The sequence below is a fragment of the Hyperolius riggenbachi genome, chromosome 1 (genome assembly GCF_040937935.1).
Source record: "Hyperolius riggenbachi isolate aHypRig1 chromosome 1, aHypRig1.pri, whole genome shotgun sequence".
In the NCBI taxonomy this organism is placed as follows: Eukaryota; Metazoa; Chordata; class Amphibia; order Anura; family Hyperoliidae; genus Hyperolius; species Hyperolius riggenbachi.
The window spans coordinates 356,478,106-356,505,074 of record NC_090646.1 but is presented as its reverse complement, the minus strand read 5'-3'; the positions used below and the strand labels follow the sequence as shown (position 1 = coordinate 356,505,074).

The window sequence follows — 26,969 nt, the reverse complement described above, 5'->3', positions numbered from 1 at the left end:
TGGTGAAGTGTGTGTCAGTGTGGCTGGCACTCGGTAGAGGGAAAAGCAGCTACAGCTATTCTACCACCAAACACGTAACATACAGACAATATTTAAGGTGTCTACAGCTGCTGTTCAGCACAGGACCACCAGCCAACCACTGTCAGTTTTTTTTATTTTTAAAGTGGTTTGAAAGTCAGCTTTTCTACTTTGCTCTAAGAGATTCCTCATAGCTTTAAAGCTACTATCCCAGATTTTTTTTTAGCAAAACATCCCTGAAATGGTTAAACAAAGCACCTTGTCCTGTTATTCAGTTTTAAATCCACATCCAAACTGAAGATAACGGTATCTTTGTTTAAATTCCAATGTTCATACATGTGTGTGTAACAAGTAAAAAAAACTTCCTGGGAAGCTGTCTCTGCTTCAGACACACACAGAGTTCAGAACAACTCATTAGAAGAGTTTAATATATAATAAAAAGCAGTTAGAATAAAATGCAATGGCAGCTTTCAGGGCAAGAAACACTTTGGAAATGTGTCATTTGTAGATAGTGGGCAAAGGGAAAATGTGTGCACTCACCAACAAGTAGCTTCCATACGCTTTATTAGACATCCATAAAACAGCAACTTGTTTATATTTTTATATCTTGTACAATAAATGTGTTTTAAATTAAAATGTATGTACCTTTACATCATATTTGTAACAATTGGATGTGTCACTTTAAGATAATAGAAGATGTGTGAGGTCCACACCTGTAGTGGGTGTGTCCCAGGTTTTAAAAGATGTGAGCGGATCTCTGTATAGTTTGGGCTATGAATAAGTACACAATTGTCTGAAACATGTAGGCCTTTCTTTGCTGTTTTATGGATGTCTAATAAAGCGTATGGAAGCTACCTGTTGGTGAGTCCAGACATTTTCCCTTTGCCCAGTGTTGCTGTTTGTAGTCCAGCACCCCGACACGGATGCGAAGAGTGCAGCTGTGTTTTTCTTGTACATTTAATTTGTAAACAAACAATATTACTTATGCACAAAAGAAAATATGATAACTGTATGAATAATAAAAAGTAGAAAAGGGCATTTTTATTGAATGTTATGTCAGAGTTTCAGACCACTTTAACAAGAATTTGAAAGGGTGCTCAGTGAGTGGCAAGAGTACATTTCTTAGCTATTTGCATAAATGTGCCCTTACAGTGAATCTCCAAAAGCAATCATGACGCTTTGGGATTATTATTGAACGGCACACATCACAGAATAACAGCTTACCTCATAACAGCTTTGAAATTTATTCTTTTAATTGAAATCCTTCATGAGATTGTCCTGGGGATGGTAAGCACATGGATAGGAAACATCACATAGTGAAATATTAAGCCAAGTTCACATAAAACACTTATGCTAAGAGAGCTAAGAGGTTAAAATATATGTAGGCATTCTGATCTGACAGATAAAATGCTGCGTATCAAGAGGATAAAATACTGTGTTACTTAAAATCCCTTATTATAGCTTTATCTCTTTCAACAGGTATCCAATCAAAACCCCCAGGCCTGGTTGCTATGGGGACAGGAATAACCTTCCCGGTGTTAGGACATATGGAGAAAGAGATCTCCAGGAAACCTATGATGTATATTGTTACACTGAAGAACCTCAAGGTAAGAGTTTATGGAGTTTGGGGCAGGTAAATGTACAGTATTTGTGATCGTTTTTGCCTGAGCAGCAAATGTTAATATTCATTATTCTTACATAATTTATGAAGCCATGGGGTTTTTCTTTTGGCATATTTTCAGTCTTAAGAATAGTGCAGTCATTTGACTGTATTTGCAAACTTCTTTATTTAGAATACATTACTGTCACTTCAGCCAGATTTTCCTATAGAAAAGCTGCACAGGATAAAATATAGCTTTCCTGCTATATTCTATTAGCTCTTTTGTTTTTCTTACTCCTTTGTTCTCCCATTCTACACACAGGTGATGTTTATTATGTCTCTGATCGAAACACATTGGCAGGTGCTAGGAACGCTTGCCTGAGTGATGGAGCAACACTGGCCAGCGTGGGACAGCTGTATGCAGCTTGGAGAAAGGGCTTGGACCAGTGTGATCCAGGCTGGATGGCAGACAATAGTGTCCGATACCCAATCCGGAACCCAAGAAGGAACTGTGGTGGGGAGGAACCAGGAGTTCGGACGTTGTATCAGTACCCCAATAGAACTGGCTTCCCTTATCCTACAAGAAAGTTTGGAGCGTATTGCTACAAAGGTACAAGTTTAATAATAATAATTATTATAATAATAATAATCTATTGTTGTACAAACAACTGTGTTTAAACATGACTGGAACTTCATGAGACAAATGTAATACTTCTATGTTAAAAGCTCTTGACCAAGATCAAGCATGCAGTTGGAATGTTGATACTTCCATAGCTCCTTGCTTGTACTAGGTCAGTGGTGCCTCATTAAGAAGTGAGCTATGGCATGAACATAAACTTCCCACAAAAAAGTCATGCTTAATGAGGAGCTCCACTTTTGTTGTCAGAAAACCACTGGAGGACAGCTCTATAAGTACATTACAAAGATCTTGGCAGTAGATTGCTTGAGGTAATCCAGAAAATCTCCCCCCACATAGGGTGGCACTTCCTGATAAAATCTACACCCTTTTCCAAACCCAATAGTCTGCTTGAAGCAACCCAACGAGGCACTTCAGCTAGAAAGGGGTTCGTGTAAGGCATGGAAGTTAGTGTTAAGCATTGCAGAGTTGAAGGGTAGTGTTAGACAGAAGAGAGGAGAAGGCTAGTGTTGGGATTGGAGGGATGGGGGTTAGTGTAAAGGTGGACACACATGTTACAATTTTTTATATTTTGATTAAATTTGACCACTCAAATTTTTTTGCGGTTGATTGGAAGTAGTTGGCAGGCTGGATCCAGCATGGTAACCTTTCACTCAATAATCTACTTTTGAGCAAATTACATATTCATAGAACTACATTTCCACCGAGACTTTCATCACTATTTTCCATCTCTGTGTATATAGCAATATCTCATGCAATCAACACTTGCTGTTTAGCATTACAATTACCGCTAAACACCACATTGCTACTTACAACTGCATTTACCACACTTTATTGTGCTACAAACACTGAGGGCGCATTTACATTGGGACGTTATTGTCCTGCGTAATAAAGTCATTATAATAAAGGTAACGCGCCGTAATGTTAAGCCTATGCGACATTCACAGTGCAACGTTAACATTGCACTGTAAATGTTGCGTTATTGTAACTCACTGCTTGCAGTGCGTTACCATTAAACGCAGACGTTAAACAGATACAGAGAGGAATACTTTTCATTGCCTGTATGCTTCACTGTATCTACTGTATGCCATGGTAACGCAGCGTTAATGTACATTACCACCTTTATTTTTGCGTTGCGTTGTAATGACGACAGGGGAAACATGGCATGTCTGTTATTGCAGACTCACTGATTAGTAATCACTGATGTAAGCACAATAAAAGTGCCTGGGAATTGCCCTTATGCTCTCTAAAGACTCCTGATAAAACCAGTTACAAAGAGAGGTAGACCCTTTCTGGACACAATAAAACAAACTGAATTTCTCTTTAAAAAAATGATATATACTGTATATATATATATATATATATATATATAAATATATATATATATATATATATATATACACTGTATTATATGCACACATCTTCTATTCTCATACATCTTAACATATAATTTGTCTGTGAAATCATCTATGCGAAAACCATGATTCACAAATACGCAAGCAGAGATTTATTTCCTGGTCTATATGATCCATGAACTTCCATAGAGCTATCACTGAATTTAGTTAGTTCACTGATCTCTGTAATACTACGTATACTGTATTCCACCAGCTAGCAGGATGAGGAATGCTCTATATACAATCTTACATGTACTCTGGTACTTAGAGGTCACCAGCATCAGGAGACTACATTTGTAAGCGTTGTGCTTGTTATTTCATGTGCATTATGCTCCTTTTATTAAATCCAATCAGTGCTGTATCTAGGGAAAATAGCACCCACAGCAAGCACTGAAATATGCCTCTGTTCAAACATAGCCACAGAGAAAAAGTGTGCAGTAAAAGGAGGAAACGTGCGGTGGCAGAAAGTGGGCATGGCCATAACCGATTGTGGTTGGGGCTGAATAATGGACATAACATGAAAGTACATACCTAGTTGACCACAAAAGACACTCAAAATACATAGTACAATATTAAGCAAGCACTGATAAAAAAATCAGTACTGTATAATTGAGGGTTTTTTTGTTTTTTATTACATGCTGTATACAGCTGTTTGTCTACAATAACATCATTTTAGGACCCAGAACAGCAATAAGTAAAATAACTCCAAACATATGAATCTACACATGTCCACCCACAGTAATGTTCCTTCTCCTCATTCGTTCAGTCAACTCATATTCTTTGCGACCATATGTACTTCTGCATGCCTGAAGTCTCTGCCATTGCTTCTTTCAGCTGTTGCATAGGCATGTTCATAGCTTCACATACGCTGTCTATACATCTTAGCCTCAGTCTCCAAAGCTGTAAAACTAGGTTCACACTTGGGAAGGAACCACAACGGTGCGTTACAGCTTATCCTGAGAAGATGTGCTGTGCCCTGTCGCAGCATTTGGTAAGTGCATTCACACTACACTGTTGTGCACTGTTGTAATCACCACCACCATTGGAGTCCTCCTGCCACTTCTCACCTGGTTACGCATTACAGTGTATGAGGTGCAGATACGCTGAGCACTGTTGCAGGGTCCGGTGAGTGCATACACTCCACACCATTGTGAATCCATCCCTTTGCTGCAGCCGCTGCGATTGCCACCACCATTCCAGGACTCGCTGCCACTTCTCAACTGTTTTCAGTCACCATTCACACACACTGATGTAGGGCCAATTGACAGTAACTCAGAGCCCTAGAAGAAACAAGGGCTTCCATTGGCAAGAGCAATGGGATTCTACCTAGCAACAGGGAGAAATTTTATTTGGTCCACCACTCGAGAACCAATGAGAATCCTCACTGGTGCTATGGAGGATTCCCATTGGTCTTTTTGCACTGCAATGATAGCCCTGGTTCTGCCAGGACTCTGATACCGGCACGTGGAGGACATGATTACCTGCGGAGAAGACACAGAAGACAGGTGAGTTGATACGGAGGGGGCAAACAGTGTAAAGGGAACAGACACTGTCATTGTTATTATAGTGTCCCCATTACTGTTTCCCTTATAGTCCCTATCTCCAGTGCAGAGCTGGGCAGCTGGCAGGGTATCATGAAACATTTATCTGGCTTTTTACAGGCATGCCATCCCCCATCTAACAGGCAGGGATGATCTGGCACTGCCAGCCATGCAAACGGTTATAAAGCAATATGGTGGGCAACGAAAGTCATTGTTTGGCATGTTCCACTGGCTATTCAGAGTACCAAGCGCATAGGGCATGCTCCATATGTGCCATGTTTTCGATATACTTTTGATCACTGAAAATTAAATGGCTCCCTAATGTTCTAGCTGTTCAGGCAAAAGATGTGTTCTGTTAAAATCTAGTCCTTGTAATCTTTCATTCACTCCAAATAAAGTGCTTTTCTCAGACCTTTCACAGGAATACGATGAAAAGTTAACAAAGCAGTAATGCGCTGTGCTTTTTGCTGAACTGTTCAGTTTGTAAAAAGCTGAATGTAAAATCAACTTTTCAGTAGATAAATATGAATGTACAAATACTGTGAATGTGAATCTAAAGCTGGCCACTAACAGTCCAATTTCTAGTGAAAAATTGTTCAAGCGATCAGAAATTCTGATCGGATTGGTTGTAAATAATCTCCATTGATGGACACAATCGATTATGAAAGAGTGAAAAAAATGTCGCCCGAATGAATTTTCGTCGAACGAAAATTTGGATTTTCTTGGTGGTCGTGATAGATAGGAAGCAATCATTGGTTAGTTGATGGTGTAGTGAACGATTTTTCGTCCGATCAGAATTTCTGATCGCTCGAACGATTTTTCGCTATAAATTGGACCGTTAGTGGCCAGCTTAAGAATCTAAAGCTGGCCACTAACGGTCCAATTTCTAGCGAAAAGTCGTTCGAGTGATCAGAAATTCTGATCGGACGAAAAATCGTTCACTACACCATCAACTAACCAATCATTGCTTCCTATCTATCACGACCACCAAGAAAATTCAAATTTTCGTTCGACGAAAATTCATTCGGGCGACATTTTTTTCACTCGTTCATAATCGATTGTGTCCACCAATGGAGATTATTTACAACCAATCCGATCAGAATTTCTGATCGCTCGTACGATTTTTCGATAGAAATTGGACTGTTAGTGGCCAGCTTTAGGGGGGGAAAAGTATCCGTTTAGGCGAAATGACCATTTCATTAATGAGATGATGCATATTATTACTATGCAATTATACAGCACACATTTTTGCATTGCTTTACAGAATACATTGAGAGACATTCAAGTCATAAACTGTTCCTCAGAGACAATCCCAGTCTAATGTGTCTACTGTATTCTAAGCCCAATCTTTTTTGAGGAAGCAATAAAACTACAAATAAAATATGTTCTTTTGACTGTGATGGGAAACCAGATTGGCCAGAGAAAGCCCCTGAATGGTTCAGAGGCTTCCCTGATCCTTCTCCAGATTACAGTTCCAATGCATGGTCCCTCCATACAATAATAATACAATCCGACAACATTTACAAAGGCACTTTTCTCCCATAGGACTCAACGCCCATAGATATGTCTCAGATCAGTGTATGATTGTAGCGTGGACTGTTACAGAGGAAATAGTCAGGTGTTCATAAATGCTAGACTAGACGTGTGGCTTTTCAGTTAAGACTTAAAGAGGAACTGTAAATCAGGGCCGGTTCTTTTTGCTGCCAGAGGCAAACGTGTGAGGATGCGCCCATCCCTTCCCCTTTCCCCATTTGGAACGATTGCCCAACACCCAACAATTTGCAAACAACTACAAAAAAAACCCCACCCTCAGTATAGGTAGGTAGCCAGGTATAGGTGCCCCCTATATAGGAAGCCAGGTGTAGATGCTCCCAGTATAGGTTAGTCAGGTAGTTTCCCCCAGTATAGGTTAGCCAGGTAGGTTCCCCCAGTATAAGGTAGCCAGGTAGGTGCCCCAGTATAGGTTAGCCAGATTGGTTCCCCCAGTATAAGGTAGCCAAGTAGGTTCCACCAGTACAGGTTAGTCAGGTAAGTTCCCCAGTATAGGTTAGCCAGGTAGCTGCTCCCAGTATAGGTTAGCCAGGTAGGTTCCCCCAGTATAAGATAGCCAGGTAGGTTTCCCTGTACAGGTTAGCCAGGTAGGTTCCCCCAGTATAAGGTAGCCAGGTAGGTTCCCCCAGTATAGGTTAGCCAGGTAGGTTCCTCCAGTATAGGTTAATCATGTAGGTTCCCCCAGTATAAGGTAGCCAGGTAGGTGCCCCAGTATAATTTAGCCAGGTAGGTTCCCCCAGTATAAGGTAGCCAGGTAGGTTCCCCCAGTACAGGTTAGTCAGGTAGGTTCCCCCAGTATAGGTTAGCCAGGTAGCTGCTCCAAGTATAGATTAGCCAGGTAGGTTCCCCCAGATGCGGGCTATAACTTGCCCAGTACAGCTGTTTGTGCATTGCTTTTTTTTCCTCCATGCATGAGCACTTCATTCTGCTGGACATGCACAGACTGTACTCAGACATGCCCAATGTGGATGTGCTTTTTCATGGCCGCACTCCTGGACAGAAGAAGTATATTCGATCCACTGATTCAAATGTGTTAAATGGGACCTTGCACAGGAATGGTGGTCTGAAGGACCAGCAAAGCATCTGGACTATCCAGGGGCTGCCCAATACTGAGGTAAGTATCTAACTTTTTGTTTCTTTTTGTAACTTTGGCATTGCTTTAAAAACTAGGGCTTTCCCAATCAATCTCTCATCAAAATATTAACCAGGCTTTGATCAGGAATGTCTATTATTTGTACCTGTGATCCCGGGCAGGAGGGCAAGGGAAAATGTGCACAGCAGTATGTGGGCAATGTTCTCATAGCTTTGTACTGTTCTTTTAAGAACAAGCTCTGTGTTCAAATTCATTAGATTTTCTTTATTCCTTTTCTCCATAAACAATCCATTAGTAGTCATCTTCAATGAAAGTAAGCTACAATTTTCTTCCCACAGGAATCAAAGTACATAAAGCATGTTAACTCAAACATACTGGTTGAACTCGATGGACGTATGTCTTTTTTCAACCAAAATAACTATGTAACTATGTAACTATGTAAATAACTTATATCAAAAATGCATAAGGCTAATACTTTCAATACGTGAAATATTTCATGCGCCGAGCAATGCATATGGGGGTGGATCTCATTCCTCAAACTCGCTCAAGCCTCATCACTGTTTTTTCGAAGTCCACCAAAACGCCTTAACCAATCATGTAGCATTTGTATTTAAACAACTCATCAATAGGATTGTTTCTTTTCTCCTAAGTTTCCTCCTAGGTGGTATTTCCACACCCCCAGGCCCATATGCAATTCCTTTTTTCACCTGAGTTTTCTCCTAGGTGATATTTTGAAACCATCAGCAAGCAAACAAATGCTCAAAATAATTTTGATAGTACTTTTTACGTACTTTTTGATACTTTTTCCATTGCAAAGTGCTAAAATGTTATTTTAAATTGAAGATGATTTTTTTTTCTCGTAGGAGAAAACTCAGGTGAAAAAGTTAATTGCATATGGCCCCCAGGCCTATATGCAATTACCCTTTTCTCTTGAGTTTTCTCCTAGATTATATTTTCACAACTTGTCAATTAAATAACCTTTAAACTACCAGCAAGCAAGAAAATATACAAAATAATTGTAATAGTACTATTTCACCAACTTTTAGGTACTTTTGCAATTGTATATTGCTGAAAAGTTATTTTAAAGAGAATGGGAAAAATTATATCCTAGAAGAAAACTCAGGAGAGAAACTGAACTGCATATAGGCCCCTGATTTATATGCAATTAACTTTTTCTCCCTTGTTTTTTCCTAGGAGATGATTTTTCATCTTCTATTAAAAAAAGCTTCCCAGCACTTTTCAACTGAAAAAGCACCAAAAAGTCGGTGAAAAACTACTATTAAAATTATTTTTAGTATATTCTTGCCATCTGTTGGCTTAAAGGCGTATTATTGAAAAGTTTTAAAAATCACCATGGAGAAAAAATTTATTGCATATGGGCCCTTATCAATAAAAGGCATTTTAAGCCAGCAGCAAGCAAGAAAATACTCAGAATAATTTGGACAATGATCATTACTTATTCAGCTACTTTTTAATACTCTGCAATTGAAAAGTACTCAAAAGTTATTTTACACAAAAGATAAGAAAAATCTCCTTGGGAGAAAAAGTGAATTGAATAAGGGCCTATGTGTTATCTCACTTATGTAAAATAAATGTTACCGGCAATTCCTGGTCTTCCAGGATGCTCTGTGGTGAGAATTCCACATATCTAATCAGCCTAGGCTGAGCATCACTGGGAGGGCGGGACTACATACCAAAATACAGCAATACATTGATGAAGGAAGTGCTTCTGGTGTTGAAACCAGGAAAATTACCGTAAAAGTGGGTGTCCTGAATAATTTACCGCATTTTACTGTACTTTGTGTCGCTATAGTGCCTCTTTAACGTTTTCCAGACACACAGAGATGTTAGGCTTGCTTCCAATGAATCCGTAAATCTATGTTGTCCGCCGGCCAGGTTTATTCTATATGCATGCACGGTTTAGACATGTACCTTATGTGTGTTGGAAAAGGCTGTATGAATTTGCTGGAAGGGGGAAGAGGCTGCTGGATTTTCTGTGATAAGCACTGAATGATTTTCGTGCACAGCTGCACACTGAAGCTGCTTTCTGAAGCTCGCAGGTATGATGAAAATCTGCTCCTATAAGCACTTTATTACAAACGATTCTTCATTCTTATAGGGCTGGATATTTCCCAGCAGTAAAAGTCACACAGTGTGAAACTGATACTCGGGCTCCAGAAGGTTACACAGCGAGGGATGAACAAATGCAGGATGATAAGAAATATTGACTCGCTCAAATCGATATGTTTGTCCTGGTTACGCCTTCCCAGTGCATATTAGATGGAAGTCTTAATCAGATAAATAATTATGACCTTATGTAATCAGATAAATGACCTTATAGAAAGATATAACAGCCTATGGGGCATAAAAAGCAGATTACATTGGCTGTGCCGCGATTGCTTCCCTGGAATGTCTTGTATGCGCACGGAAGGCTTCAGGCAAGGATGTTAGACTAAAGCTGTAAATTAATGAACATATAGCAAACAGCTGGAGGGAAGGCTACACACCAAGGATTTAGATATCGTTTTTAAAACAGAGTTACATCCAAACATTTTCTCCTGGAATGATAAAGGTACCTGCAGGAGGGTAACAACCCCAGGAATGCTACCCGCTAGCAGAATTACTGATAATCACAGCACTACCATGCAGCTTCTATATTCATACACTATGGCCATCCTAGGGAAAGGGTAAGCTGACAATAAATAGGCAAAATGAGTTAGATAAGGGATTTGTTCTATAATTATGGCTATTTTAAGGCATAAGAAATAGAAAGAAACTGCTGAGGCACTACCTGTTGGTGAGGGCGCTGCATTGTGGGCCTGTGCACTGCAGTCATTTGCATTCTAATAGGATTTCAATTTTCATTTGAATAGTATTTTAATTGCACCACTGTAAGCATTTTCATTTTCATCCAAATGTTTGTTTCATAAACCGTTTTAGCATATAGTTTGCAAACAGTCTTACTGTCTAAAAGTTAGATTGATGCTACTTGGCTGACACAACAGCTGTCCCAATTCCTTCCCTATCACCATCATCAAGCACTAACTACCCAGCACAAAGCCAGTTGCCTATCCTCATCCACTTTCACTCACTCTGCAGCTAAGATAACCTTTTGTGGTCTGCATTGCAGCTCAGCAGAGTCTTATCAGCAGAGTGAGTTTCATCTTTCTTGACATTTCCCGCTTGCTCCGTGTGTAATAAAGCATTTAACCCTTCCTAAAATGGTTACATATAAAAACACTGAGAAATTATTTATTTTTGCAAACAAGGAACAGTGAAGAGAGATACATATAACTTTCATAAAGTTTGGGTGTAATATTGGGAGGGTGTGGTAATGGTTATTGCCTTACAAATTGGGCAGGGAAGAACTGGACTTGACTGAGCTGCTGCTGCAGCGTTGGCCACAAAAGAGTCCATGTCTCAGCAGCAAAGAAAGAAGCTGAGCACGATTATACAGAGGAAGACGTGTTGCAGCACCGCCGCATGAGTTGGGTGCTGGTTGGTGCTGCTAGTAAAAAAATATCAGTAAATTACATTATGAATATTTTACTATGCACTTACCTGGCACCCATTCTTACTTGAACCCTTTCTCCTAGTGCCTAAAACTCAAACACACACACACACACACACACACACACACACACACACACACACACACACACACACACACACAGATAATGCCTAACACTAATCTTCTCTTGAAGTGCCTAAAACCATCCTCCCCCTCCTGATACCTAACACTAACCCCGGCACCCAAACAACCATTATTTCCTATGTAGTAGCTGATCGACTACAATCAGCCTCAGGCATCCAACTTACCGCTTGAGCGCCCAATTAACACAGGCATCTATTAGATGCCTGCTAATCCACGCGTCCTGATTCGTATACAGAGACTGAGGGATTCATACAGCTCACTCAGAGCATATGTACCTGGTCACCCTCTGCAGGCAGATAAATGTGCACAGGGCTGGCACTTGGAGAGAACTGGGCATTTGCCCAGGGCTCCTGAGCCGGCAGACAGGACCCTCCAGATGTCCCGCCTTATTGTATAGTGATCTACAGGCCCTTGCAGAGTATTTAGTAGTGGAGCAAATGCACTGGCCTAGCTAGCAGGCTCCTCGATTAGTCTGCATGCTCCTCATCGTCATCCCTGCTGGTCATATCTTCTGAGTGACCCAGCTGCATGTTACAATGTGCTGGGTCAGTGAGAAGAGACGGTTGGCAGGGATGAAGACAGAAGCATACAGACTAATGGAGGATCACGTAGGCCAGACAGGTGAGTTTGCTTCACTGCCGAACACTCTGCAGGGGACCCCAGCATCCACTATACACTTGGGGGGAGACCTGGGGAAATGCCATTAGCCTCCTGAACCCCCTCCACATTTTTCCACCCCCCACCAGCGCTCCACCACCTGCAGAGTTACGACTAGAGTAATGGTTTCAGGCGATCATACGTTTTTCTCGTGCCAATTAAGTAGTACTTACTAGTGTTCTTTATGTTTTTAGTGCTGCTGATGGTTAAGTGTGCATGTATGTATTATGCCTTTTCCTATCACTGTGTTACTGTAGCTCTGTAAACTGCATCTTTCCTCAACCTCTTGCACCTTCTGAGCTATGTATCGTGCCAAACCCAATTCCGGGCATGACCCAGTCATGCTTGGCGAAATAAACGATTCTGATTCTGATGCTAGTCAGCTCTGGGGCCCCAGTGGAACACCCCGAGTGGGGGAGTCAGAAACAAAGGGGCCTAATGCTGCTTATGAGGAGGAAGCAGTTGGGGGTTAGAAAAAAAGGTTTCTAATGATGCTTATGGGAGGGTTGGGGGGCCCCATGTCATTGTTTCCCATGGCCCTGTTGTGTCTAGAACTGGCCCTGGATGTACCCACCTAAGAGACATCAATACTTGGGGAAGCAATTCCTGCTATGTCATGTGGATATGGAAGCAATGCCTGTCATGTGGAAATGACTGATCAAGATACTGTCTGTTGAAGGAAGCAGGAAACCTGCTGGAACTTGCCAGTAACAAAAGATCAGATAGAAGAGCCATTGTGTATATTGACTTTGCACTCCCTTGTGAATGGGGAATCTGGACTCTGATGAAGCGGAGAGACCAGTGAAATCGCTGTCAGGCCAATTTGTCACCCTTGTGTTGCTTGTCTGATTGGATCTGATGGAATTAAAGTTGTAAAGTCTGTGTTACACTAGTGCCCAGTTCTGGACTTCTGTTTCAATTCAAATGGAGAATCAGTTGGAGAGATAAGTTGCCCAAGAGGTTGACCCATAATCTCATCTTGTATACCAGCCATATGGGCCATGAGTGACACTATGCAGTTTCCAGATGTACACGCTACTGCTGAAAGTGACTGGACAGCGTTATGCTGGGGGTTGAATATGTAGTTGCTGCTATCTGTTAGAAGTGGCTACAGTCGTGTTTTTATTCTGTTATCCCTCAAGATTTCATTAACGTTTATAATGCAAACCTGGGATCCTAATTCAGTTGTAAGAATAAAAAACATCCCGTGTTAGTAAATTATCAATCTGCATCACACACTTACCACACCTGCCCACTGATTCATTTGCTAATTTAATGATAGTGTGATGCTGTTGCAATAATTCGCCCTGTGCATTAAAACTGAACTGAAGTGTTTTTTGTGCGCTTCCTTCATCATCACACATTACTTATTGCTTACTGCTTAACAAACGCTAATCTATTTATTGTTATTATTATTTTATAAATATTTTGAATACATATTTTAATAACAATTGCAAGAGAAGCTACACAGCCCCAACGCATTTTAACAAATTATTCCCCATGCATATTGTCCAGACCAGAACAGCGGCATTCACACAACCACTGGGCTACGTGGACTGAACAATACCAACCCACATCGTTCCTGACAATAGGGGACACTCTGACACTCTGCAAGAGAGTGTTGAGATCCTCACCACACCTTTAAAACACCCTTGTCTGGTGCCCAGGAGCCAAGAGGAGGGTGGTTCGTTTATTCCACACATGTAGGAGAAATTCACTGGGAGTAAATCAATCCTGAACTGAAAATAAACTTATAAGATAAACAATTTCTAGTCCTACTCCAAAATAGGTCTTCCCTGGAGTCTCATATTTTGATTTCCACTTTAAAAGCTGCACTTCTAAGACTGAATTCTAATCAGTCTGATATAAAACCTGCTTAACTCAGCTTTAAAACAAAATAAACAATAGCCCTATAAACTTTACAGTCCTGATGTATAGGCTCCCTGGACACCTCCAGGCTCCTTACTGTATCTCACCTTCCCTCCATCTTGCTCCTGTAGCCCCCCATTCGTAGCTATATGACTGGGACGAGTTGGAGCCAAGCGCATGTGCAGTCCACTCTGCACATCCTCATGGATCACGCTCCTGAATGGCTGTGATCAGAAGCCATACCCAAGAGCAAGCTGGGTGCGCACAGTTCAGAAAGAATTATACAGGAGATGGACATCCTAAATAGTGGCTACCCTTTTTTTCTCAGGTTTACTTTTACTGTAAACACACACACACACGAAAAGTTAAAATCCTTAAAAAAAAAATATTTTCAAACGAATAAGCATGCTTCACAAACACTGGTCCGCATGACAGCTGGGGGCCCCAGGTCTCTCTCACTAGCTGGGCCCCCCAAACCACCATGCAATACCTAGAGGGAAATCTGGGCAAGCCCTGGACCTCTCACCTCCAGGGAACTCACCCCCACCGCCTCTAAACTGAATGCTAACTGCAACAAACACAATTGCTAACTCCCAGCTAGAGATTGCTCTAGCTGGGAATTAGCAAATGTCCACACTTCGCTCTAGGTATCACATGGTGGTTTGGGGGCCCCAGCTAGTGAGAGAGACCTGGGGCCCCCGGCTGTCATGCAGACCAGTGTTTGTGATTTTAAATTTCTTTTTTGCAGCTTCCAGGATGTGGTTGACAGGTGAGTGGTTAGGGAGGGGACCGTGTGGGAGATGTGCCTACATGGGGCATCCCTGTAAAACGATGCAATCTACGATTGCATCCAACCAAAGCCTCCCACCTGAATGCTAACTTATGCAATTCCTGCTAGATTTGGTACAGCAGGCAAAGGGTGTATAACAGTACACCTGATTGGCTGACTGGCGTCTGCTGACCAGATAAAGGCAGGAGATTGCTCTAGCTGGGAGTTAGCAAGTGTGTTTGTTGTGGAATAGGCATGCTTGGCAGAAAAGTCAAATCACCTTCAGAAGTTCATGAGCGTTGAGAAGAACACTTTACTTTCTGTCACACTTTTTGTCACACTGCAATTCTACTTGTCCAATGTTGTTAAAGATGGGATCACCGGCCATCATACCTCACAGCCACAACACATTTATGTGATAAATGGTGCAAGCAGCCTGCCAATTAAGTAGCGCAATAGCTTACAACGTATAGGGAAAGATGCATTATGATTTAAAGATATACAAACTATAAAATTGTGCACATGTGGGTGTATTCAGAACAGCTAACTCTGACACAATAAAACCTACCATACAGTTATTAATGGCCCTGTCTGACCAGCAATTGAAATTCTGGTTGGGGACTACCAATTGATACTCCAGTTTAATTAATCCAATATCAGACAGACTTTAGCCAAAGGATGATTGAAAATGATCACACCGTTACTCTGGGTGGCTGTATAAGTCCAAAACCAATCAATTTGCTTAAACAGCGAGTGGGCACCTCAAGGATAAGCACTGACCCACGACACATAATCAGCTTTTACTTTTCTGAGGTTATATTAATGTCTAAAAGATCCCAGTGCACTCTCCAGGTTAGTGTGCTTGCACCATCTTCAATCATTCATCACAACTCACCCAGACTCCCTCTGGCCATGGTGGAGCATCCATAGCAGCACTCCATTATAAATAAAGACATAGATAGTTTCCTGTGCAGAAGTCCTTAGTATCCATGTGTTTTACAGTGCATTTATGGGCCACATAAGTGACTATAAACCAGAGTTATAAAATGGTACGTGAGAGTCTTATCTTTATAGCTAATATTTCTCGTGCTACGTTCCTTACCTGCCCTAATTTATTTTTCTGTATTCTGCAAGATTTAGTTAATAAATTTAAATAATTATGTAAAATAGGGAAGACTATGCTAAAGTGAAATCTCTCATAGGGAAAAGTGAAGTCCGGGGAGAAATCAGCATATTGCAGACGTGTTATGCTGTAAATCAGACAAGCAGAGTGGGCAGGGATCATTTCTTACTTGAGCTCCCACCTGGGGATGTGCCTGGCATAGACACAGCCAAAGATTTTTATCATTATAATATAATGATATAGTCTCTACAAGGGCCAGTAATTCCTGAACCAGAGCTATAAACCACAGGCGAGGTAACTGCAGGATGTCATGTACATAATTGTGTGGGAATTGAGATCTGAAAGGCATTCCATAAATATTTATTGCATTGTTATATAATAAAGCAAGCGTTTTTGTGGCATGTCGGCATGCTAATCCCTTCTGCATCTTTGGTTCGCTTCCAGACAGAAGCAGAGCATGGATAAATCTAGATCCTTCTATCGCTATGAATTGACTGCTGAATTAAGAGAAGCTTCTTGCTTGGTTTGATGGCTTCTCTCTCCCCGTTCAGCATGATAGGATTCTAATTTATCCTTTTGACATGTTGCCTCTCAACAGCTCTTCAAGCAACAGCCCCCTCCTCGCTAGGGAATGAGCAGCAAGGTCCACTGTTCATGACTCAGGAAGACCTCAGGCTGATAAAACCAGAGCTTCAAAGTCAAGAGCCTGGACAAGCAATACAATTGGAATTTAATAATGCCTTGCCTTCCCCTGACAGTGTAATGTCTACTACAAGGGATGGATTTGAAATGGAAGGCAGTGATCTAGCAACATCCACAGACTTACAGGGAATTACAAAGGAAATCAATGTGTTATCTTCACAGCTGCAAGTCCCAGCTTTCACTCAAGTTGTCCAACAAGTAGTAGTTCCTAGTGAACTTCCAGAATCATATTATATGCACAGTACTTCAGGGGTGCCAACTACAGCATCTATTCCTGTTCTGAATAGGAAAGCAACTGAACGAATAAAAGAAACAAGGGTGACCCCAGCTACAGTAAGATGGCAAACAAACAAACACGAGGAATCCAAAAGACAGGAAAGAGATTGGCCAATAAATACAGTGGACAGAAAGTCAGGACCGAGGCAGAAAACCTGGAGAGAGTATATTGAACAGGCCACTCCAGATTCTTCAGAAGAGCATTCAGATACTGATGAACTATCTAAAGGGCATACATTTGACAAGGATATCAATTCTATTCCACAACATGCCCAAAATTCACTGCAGTACACGTGGCTTCTACATAGTCATAATTCTTTAGAAGGTGATGACTCTAGTGACATTCATGAAACCCCATCTCTATCTGAAATCTTTGAATTTCCCACTTCCATGACAGAACTGAGAAGGGAAGAGGAAAGTGATGTTCACGCTGAAATACACCAAAGTACTTCATTAGATAAAATCCATCTTCAAAACAAGCCAAGTTCTTTGGGCAATCTGACAAGAGATTCAGATCTCCAGAACACAGTAAAAGACCATGCAAAAAATACTGAGGAAGAAGGTGTCATGCAGAGACGTGTTAGACCAAATCACCTGGGAGAAAATATTAAACTCATAACCAAAAAGCAACAGGATATAAATCATATACTTCATGCAGAATCTTTGTCCATTTCCAATCAAGTGAAGGACACTGGGGAAATACAACCAAGTAAGAATTCACCTACATAGAAATCCAACATTTCAGTTATTTTGATGCATGCCAGACATATGAAATTAAGGTCTTCTTTGTAAACTTACTTTAGTGCATAAAACATGAATGTTTTTAAAGTTTTTTGGTTATGGCCTTAATGGCAGGGTGGTATAGGACTCCACAGGTAGTGAAAGCAACTAAGAGAGTTTACACTGGAAAACAAAAGTGACATATGATATGGTAAGATGGCTACACTGTGCACATAGGATACATGTGTTGAGCATGTTTGTTATTATCTGGTCTACACAAGTTTGCCTTTTGCTATGATTTACATATAGGGTGCTTGGGATTGGAAAGGAGTTTGCTTAGGGCAGCTTTTGAAGGAATGCAGGCAATTGAAAGGAAATATATGAAAGAATAATTTCTCAAATCAAAAAACAAAATGTTAGCTGCTTAATAAACCTGTAACTTGCTTGGAGTAATTTACACAATACAGGTTCCCCATTGTACTCTGCATCCACCACAGTGGTGCTGCATTTAAAGAGAACCTGAAGAGTCATGTAACATGTTGAGATAAGCCTGCGTGTGTGTGTACAGTTACGAGCCTACATAGAATTAGGCTGTGTTCTTTTTTTTTCACTGTAAGGGTTAAGAATGCAGAGCTTTAAATGAGATTTCCTCTGCAGTCCAGCCGATACATTACTCACATTGATAACTAATTAGAGAAACCTTACGAGTGCAGGGAACAGATTCAAAGTTCAGTAGCTCAATATGTTTCTATGGGACCATAGACATTATATAAAAACCAGTTGCCATTCATCTTAGACAGTCAAAGCTGTACACATATATGTTTAACCTTTAAAATAAAAATGTGTGGGATTTCAGTACTGTTTAGGATACATTTATCTCATCAGTTTATTTTCACTTCAGGTTCTCTTTAACATAACCTATAAACTGTGGTCCAAGGGGCTGAGCACACAGCGGTGGTGCTGTGATGATGAGATGAGCAAAGCATTGTGTGATACGTAGGACATCAGACAATGAGTAGACAGCCCTGTCTAATGGCTACACTGATGGGCAGTGCAGCAGTGCCTTCTGTCAGTGCACTGCCACATGCATTTTGAGTTCAACATAGAGTTGTCCCATTGAGTATAGTTGAATAGGCTAGCACTGCAATGGAGAGCAACACATGTGCCCTGCATTTATGTAAATCACATGGCCACTTGCATTCCAGAGCAAAGTGTATTGTGTTGGAAAAATGTATGGAATCTTTGTATATTGGAATGGATGCGTGATACAAAAGTGCCTTGTTGCAATGTGCAGCCTTAACTTATATTTCCAAATGAATGCGACTGAGATCCGTCTTTTCATTTTTGTGTAGAAATAGTACCTCTGTGCTGGCTGTTGGAGATTGTTATGGGGAACCTGTATTCTGAGAACATAATGAATTACCCTGTTCACTCTGCATTTCCCTTGTTAGCTGTAAACGGGCCAAGATGTTGCCATGAAGCCACACTTATTTTATTTCAAGCAGCTTTAGTGGTCACCTCCAACCACTTCACAGATGACAATGTTATGCAAGGGCTCTGTGCTGAGGGCTCTGAATCACACACTCTTATTGGAGCCAAGATAAAACCTGTGTGACTTCTAGAATTAAGTTGCTGTACCATGGTTTGCTGAATTTTTATTGTCTTCAAAGAGCTAGTTAATTTATCTTTTGATACTCTTTGGTACTCTTTATAAATAAAGAATTTGCTGGCTAAAGGCTCATACACAAGCATGATCAAAGTTATCTGTGGTGGCTGATAATGACTGCTTTAGTGGATAGTCATGCATGTGTACAATGGCCCCCAAATGCCGGGTGGATCAACTTGGTCAAGTGATGTCCTCCCCCCCCCCTCCCCCACACACACACTGTGTGATGTCACTCACATGCTGCTCTGCCATCCCTTGCCATCCCTTCCCCTGCATAGCAACAGAGCGTGCCGTCAGCTACGCAGCTGACTTCATGTGTGTCAGTGCTGGCCCAGCAATGTCGCTCGAGGGATCGGGCCTTGATCCCTGACGGGCAAAATCAGTTAGCAGTGTGTACAGGCCCTAAGTGCTACAGAGAGACAGCAGCTTATCAGATATGAGAGCAACTAATCACTTGGCGTGCAATGTTACACCTTCTTTGTCGGTAGTAACCAGGCAGTGACAGAAAATCCAGTTGTATTATAACCCTCTAAATTGTCAAATGAGGACATTATTGTACTAATTTCTTTTAGGACTTATAGCTGCACCATAAAAATGCAAGATCATACCAAACTCAACTGCTTGATGTTAAACAGGCATCTTTACAGATAATTACAGTAAGAGGTTAAATGCAGCCAGCAATAACTTTTCCCTGCAAAGTGAATAGAGAAGTGAGAGCGGGGCCCTGCTGTGTGCCGGAGAATTGCTTTTATCCCTTGTTACAAGCTTCATTTAGCAATGAAATCACAGCCTTGATTACAGCCAATATTCCCAATAATGAACTTTCTGTGGCTTTCTTTTTATCCAGCGATGCCCGTGACCAACTGCCCTAGCCAAAGTCTCCCTGGTGGCTTCCCTTTGTTCCTTTCACTCTAGTATTGGGAGGAGATGCTATTCTGCAAGAGCAGCCATCTATACTGCTCATCTGAGTCTTGCCATATTTTTCCTTAAGTCTGTTCCAAATGTTATTGCACTCAGTGATGAGTGTGTTAACCTGCACGGCTTACTGTACCGGGGGGCTTACTCTATTTTGACAGTGGAATAGGCTTCATGGAAAAGGAAAGTCTTTGTTGATAGGAGCGGGAGGTTGTAACATTACTTAAACTTGCTGTAATGAGCCACAATCTGTGATCTTTCTCTTCTCCAGCTGTGATTTCCTATTACTGCATTTGTCTAGCTAGTGGAAACAAAACACTGCCAGGTGATAATAATGATGACACTGCGAGGGAATGCTCATTCCATGTAATTGTGTATTTTTGTATAGTAGTTATTCCTGATGAGAAAGGGCATTTTTCCATCAGCCCACCAGAATTACATTCTTAATGATACACCAAGGTCCTGCCATTGCAGCAAGTTTTGGGAATTGGAATTGTACATCTATATAAACTGTAAAGTACAGCCTCTTAACCCTGGGGAAAAGCCTAAGGACAAATGCACGTTAGAGATTCTGGTGGCATGTCAGACTAAAGTTTCATATTGCCTTTCAGTCATCTCAATGTGGACATCTGATTGGTACCTAAATCTCAACCTGGTTAAAACTGAACTAATGATCCTTCCTCCCTCACTGCCAAAACCTTATTCTGACATCTCTCTAAGGGCCTGTTTCCACTAGTGCCGCGCACGGCTGCGAGACGTGCAGTGACACTTCCTGGTCTGCAGGAGCGCTGCCAAATCCTAGAAGCCGTACCATGCACGGCTATGGGATTCGCAGCCTCCCTGTGAGAAAACGCGGAAAAGCCGCTGCGCGTTCTGACAACAAGGCGGCTGATTCCGTGTCCAACGCGGCGGTTTGCACGCGGAGGCGTGCGTCTGGTAACCTGGCAGAACGCAGAAAAGCCGCCGCATGTACTGACAGCGAGGCGGCTGGTTCCACGTCCAGCGCGGCGGTTTGCACGCAGCAGCGTGCGTCTGGTGTGGCTGAGTCTGTTCATTCACACAGGTTTAGGAATACGCGCGCGCGCTGAGAGGCAGAACTTTTATGACGGCCAAGAGGGGACCAGCTGACCAGGCTGGTCAGCTGACGCCAGAGCAAGTTTCTATTGGTCCATCACTTAGAGGTGGCGCCAGAGAGCGCTACACTATATATAGTTGCTGCTGGCCAGTCACAAGTTGTCTGCCATTGCGAGCACTACGTGGAAGCACTCAGACCTTAGTCAGATCCTGCAGTGTGTTTGAACCAGGTGGACCTGGGAATTCACACTGAGCCAGATTACTTATATTGTATTCTGTTTATGCTTAGACCAGTCCCAGGGTGTAGAGACCACGGACCTCACACCCAGTCTAGGGAACCTGTGTTATCAATTTGTTTATGCTTAGACCAGTTCCAGGGTGTAGAGACCACGGACCTCACACCCAGACTAGGGAACCTGTGTTATCAATCTGTTTATGCTTAGACCAGTTCCAGGGTGTAGAGACCACGGACCTCACACCCAGACTAGGGAACTTGTGTTATCAATCTGTTATACATCAGACTAGTTCCAGGGTGTCGAGACCACGGACCTCACACCCAGACTAGGGAACTTGTGTTACCATTCTGTTATACATCAGACTAGTTCCAGGGTGTAGAGACCAAGGACCTCACACCCAGACTAGGCATTGTTTGATATCTGTTATGACTTATTGCTTTTCTGACTACTCCTCTGATCTCTGATTCGGTACCTCGCATATCTGATACTCTGTTGCCAAACCCTGCTAGCCTTGGATGCCGAATCAGCCTTCTGTCTATGTACCTTATCTGTGTGTTGCCGACCTGGCTTGCCCAACCTCGAGAGCTATCTCTACTATTAAGAGATAGTCTCCAGATCACTCAGTGACATTTATCTTGATTGTGACTCACTCTCTGGTCCTTCCTTCTTCCAGCCTGACTCCACATCTTGGGGAGTCTCAGGCTACTGGAAGGTTTCCTTTTCTCTAGAGCAGTATTGCCCATACTGTCTCTAATTTCCTGTGCTATACTCAAAGTACTACCGTTACACCAAACACTCACATTATCCAGGTATCCAGTGGTTAGCAATATATCTGTATTATCGGTGATTCTGCAGATCATCAATAATCAGGTATATATCTGTATTCTTGGTGATACTGCAGATCACCAATGATCAGATTCTCTCTGCATGCTGACACCGATCGTTACACTCCCGCACGGAAACTGATGGCAATGTTGACCGAATCACTAAGGTAAGCGATTCGGCCGGCGTCGCCATTGTTTCCTATGGCAGAGTTTCCCCGCGCAATTTAACTGCGGGGAAACTGCGGATTCGGCCCAGTTTCCGCGCTAGTGGAAACGGGCCCTAACTGTAAACAAGATTGTCCACCCCACAGACATGCTGTCTTGGCATTATCATTGACTTTGGACTCTCACAGCATCTAGTATACCTTTTGAAAATGCTAATTGTCCGGCTGACATGTTGATTTTCTGCTGTTGATTATTTTTCTATCACTGATGCAGAATAGGCATGCATTCACATAAAGGAAACCAGAACTGGGTGGAGTATGCAAGCTCCAATGGTTTCCTTTTGAAAGGTGTCAGTCATTTGCCTACAGTGCCAACCTCTGACAGTCTGTAATTTCTGAGTACCATGCCTCCAACAAGCAAGCAGCCAGTGGAGTTAGAGTGGAGTCAGAGAGCCTACTCTGCATGCTTATTCTGGATAAATGGTGTTGAAGGTGTTAAAGACATTGGCCCATATGCAATTCACTTTTTCACCTGAGTTTTCTCCTAGGAGATGATTTTTCATTTTAGATTTAAAGTAACTTTTCAGCACTTTTCAACTAAAAAAGTTCCAAAAAGTTAGTGAAAAAGAACCATCTAAATTATTTTGAGTATTTTCCTGCTTTCTGGTGGATTAAAAGGCATTTTATTGACAAGTTTAAAATTATCACCTAGAAGAAAACTCATGTGAAAAAGTGATTTGCATATGGGCCATGCAATAAATTTTTTTCTCCTGACTTTGCTCCTAAATGATCTTTTAACACTTTGGCCCATATGCAATTCCCTATTTCACCTGAGTTTTCTCCTGGGAGATAATTTTTCATGTTCTCTTTAAAATAACTTTTCAGTAATTAGCAACTTAAAAACTACTGAAAATTAGGTGAAAAGGTACTGCCAAATTTTTTTGAGTATTTTCTTGCTTTCTGGTGGCTTAACCACCTTAGCGGTAATGACGAGCTCAGCTCGTCCATTACCGCCGCAGTGGATATCTCCGGCCCCTGCGGGCCGATTTTGATAATTTTTAATACACGCAGCTAGCACTTTGCTAGCTGCGTGTGAGGTCCGATCGCCGCCGCTATTCGCGATTTGCCGCTAGCGGCGGCGTAAGGGAGCCCCCCGCCCAGACCCCTTGCACAGCCTGGCCAATCAGTGCCAGGCTGCGCTATCGGGCTGGATCAGACACCCCCCGACGCCATGACGTGGATGATGTCGATGACGCCGTGCCGATCGTCGCCATGGCGACGAGGGAAGCCAAGCAGAAAATCCCATGTACAATGGGATTTTCTGCTTGCTGTAAAAGCCGGCGGCGATTGGACTAGATGGGCAGATGCGTCCTCTAGTGGTGAATCGTGTAGCTAACTTTCAGTTAGCTACAATGATTCAGAAAAAAAAAATTGAAAAAAAAACTGTCCGCACGCCACCCTGCCGATTTTATTAATGTAACGCACCCTGGGTTAAAAGGCATTTTATTGACACGTTTAAAAATGTCACCTAGGAGAAAACTCAGGAGAAAAAGTTAATTGCATATGGACCCCTGTCAGTTAAATACCTTTTAAACCACCAGAAAGCAAAAATAATATATTTGACAATACTAGAGTACAGATTCTCTTTAAATAAAATACCATTTTTTGATAGACTGGTCAAGAGAGGTGAAATTACCTCTCTATTTAGATCAACAGCTTTATAATCCTATCTTTTATGTACTGGGCATATCCACCTCTTTTAGTGTCTTCTTCGTTGAACTTTGCTTTTATTGTGGAAGAAGAGTTAGCAGGGACATTGTAAGGTGGCTGAGGACAGCTGACGCTCCAAGGTGAATGAGAACAAGGCCTGGAACTACAGCAGGGGAGATCCAATAGTGATGTTCCCCAGGAGATATTAGAAAGCAGCAGAAGATATATCACAGAAGACTCAGTTTATTGTAACCTGTGTGATTACAAACAGTTAAAGCCAATTTGGAATTGATCGGTATGGGTTGCTGTGCTTGGTACATCGTCATCATTGCTCTTTGTACTGCCTAATTGAACAATTACAGTATAAGATGTACACTGTACACATTATGTATGACACAATGGAGGTTGGAATTAATAAGGGGCTATTTAATGGGCAACTGCTTTTACACACTGTCAATCCATGTTGCTGTGTAAAAGCCAGTATTAATAGTCCCAGAAGAACATCTAGCTTTGGGCAGAAACGTTGACAGGTTCTTTAATAAACACGTCCACCTAATCTCTTTGGTATTGTGGTGTGGTCATTGATTAAATGAGGACTATTCATCAGGCTAAGACAGGGGAGGGGGCTTATATCCAAACAGGGGACAGAGGCATTCAAGCTTGAAATTAGTGTCAGGATGATGGACTCATTCCCATTTTTATAGCTATACTGTATGTGTAAGTCTGGCCTTAACCTTCATGAATCAGCTCGAGAGGGACAGATATATGAGATTTTAGTTATAACAGCCCTATAGCAATAAGATCTATTATGTCAGAGGTGAGAGCGCGGGCTCTTGCAGCCAATGTGGTTGAGGTGGAACAGGGTTGCTTTGAAGAGGCATTTACACTGGCTGATAATGTTCACTTAACTAAAATAATCTGAGTCAGTAACACAGCTGTCACTTAATAGTGTCACTATGTCACTGTGCAGATACTAATGCAATATAAACAATAATGCACATCTACTCATTTTCATGCATTTTTCTATTTAACAATGTAGGGTCTCAGGGCAGGATTGAACCTACCACCAGGCTATTAAGGAAGGATGGAAGGAGGACTTAAACTGCCATCCCTGCTGCTGCACAATGATAGTGGGAAGAGCCTATGCATCATTATTGCTCATGAGTCCTCTACAGTGACCTCTGCTGCTCCTTGATTGTTACTCAGTATGGAAAGGTCACTGTGTAAGGACACATATAGACTGCTAACAAATAGTTATATAATTTGGTTGAAAAAAGCATCCATCCATCAAGTCCAACCCAAAAAAAAATTAAAATAAAATAATAATAAATAAATAAAACCCAAACCACCCCGAACTGAACCTGCACATATCCCAGTCAGTGAGGTGCCAGTTTAAAGAAGGAACCAAAGTGAAAATAATGTAGTGAATAAAATTGCGTACTTGATATACTGTACAATGTGTGTAGGAAGGATAGAACAGGGAAAAAGGTGGAGGGGTTTGTCTCTTTGTTAAGAATTCTGTCCTCAGCGATGAGATGGAGGAAGATTGTGAAGATGTGAAGTCCGTTTGGGTAAATATTCATGGTGGAAATAAAAGTTGCCAATTGCTTATTGGGGTATGCTGCAGGCCACCTCATATTAATGAAGCTGCAGAACTGCGATTACTACAGCAGATTGAAAAAGCTGCAAGTAAAACTGAGGTCATAATTATGGCCGACTTCAACTTTCCAGACATTGACTGGAGTATTGAGGCTACCCATTCTGGTAAAAGCAGCAGATGTCTGGCAGCACTACAGGACAATTACTTGACTCAAATGGTAACGGAACCAACTAGGGGGAATGCGTTACTGGATCTGATCATTTCTAATGTGTCAAATGTGCAGGTTCAAGAACATTTGGGAAATAGTGATCACAACATGATAACGTTTGATCTGGTGACTGATAGGCCACGGGGCAGCGGGACCACTAAAACTATGAATTTTGGAAAAGCTAAGTTCAATCAAATTAGGCAGGCACTAAGTTTGGTGAACTGGGATAATGTACTACAAGGGGAGGACACTGAAGGGAAATGGCAAGCTTTTAAACTTATACTCAATCAATATTGTAGTATGTATATCCCATATGGAAACAAAATATTGAGGAATAAAAAAAGGCCTCTATGGATGGAGAGAAAGGTTAAAGATAAAATGAAGAGGAAAAAGAATGCCTATAAGGTCCTAAAACAGGAGGGGACCTAGGCTGCACTAAGCAATAATCAGGAGTGCAATAAAAATTGTAAAAAAAGAAATTAGGCTGGCAAAGATCGAAGCTGAAAATCAAGTCGCTAGGGATATCAAATCTAACCCAAAAAAGTTTTACAAGTACATCAACTCTAAAAAAAGAAAGGTTGACTGTATAGGAGTCCTAAAGGATGAGGGTGGGAACCCAATGGTGGATGACCAAGGTAAGGCAGAGTTATTAAATGCTTTCTTTGCTTCTGTCTTCACGAAGGAAAAAGCACTGTTGCAAATTCCAGAGGCAGAAGAGTCTCAATCTTCTAACTGTAATATTAAATACTTAACGCAGGAAGAAGTGAAGGCAAGACTAAATAAATTAAAAATAGACAAGGCACCTGGCCCGGATGGCATGCATCCTCGGGTCCTAAGGGAATTAAGTTCAGTTATAGATAAACACCTTTATCTTATATTTTGTGACTCTCTTTCAACTGGCAGAGTCCCAGTGGATTGGCGTACAGCGCACGTTTTCCCATTATTTAAGAAGGGCAAAAAATCAGAT

General features: G+C 41.6%; 1 protein-coding gene across 2 annotated transcripts in view; it reads left to right on the top strand.

The window, feature by feature from the left end:
* The window catches only part of NCAN (neurocan), a 316,793-nt gene that overhangs the window by 179,709 nt on the left and 110,115 nt on the right, over positions 1-26,969 (top strand). The window contains exons 5-7 of one of the 2 annotated variants that reach the window (XM_068234188.1): positions 1,498-1,625; positions 1,941-2,228; positions 16,506-17,594. In XM_068234188.1, the coding sequence (XP_068090289.1) occupies positions 1,498-1,625; positions 1,941-2,228; positions 16,506-17,594 (1,505 nt within the window). The remainder of the gene's footprint in view (positions 1-1,497; positions 1,626-1,940; positions 2,229-16,505; positions 17,595-26,969) is intronic. The other variant, XM_068234189.1, reaches the window with a different exon arrangement.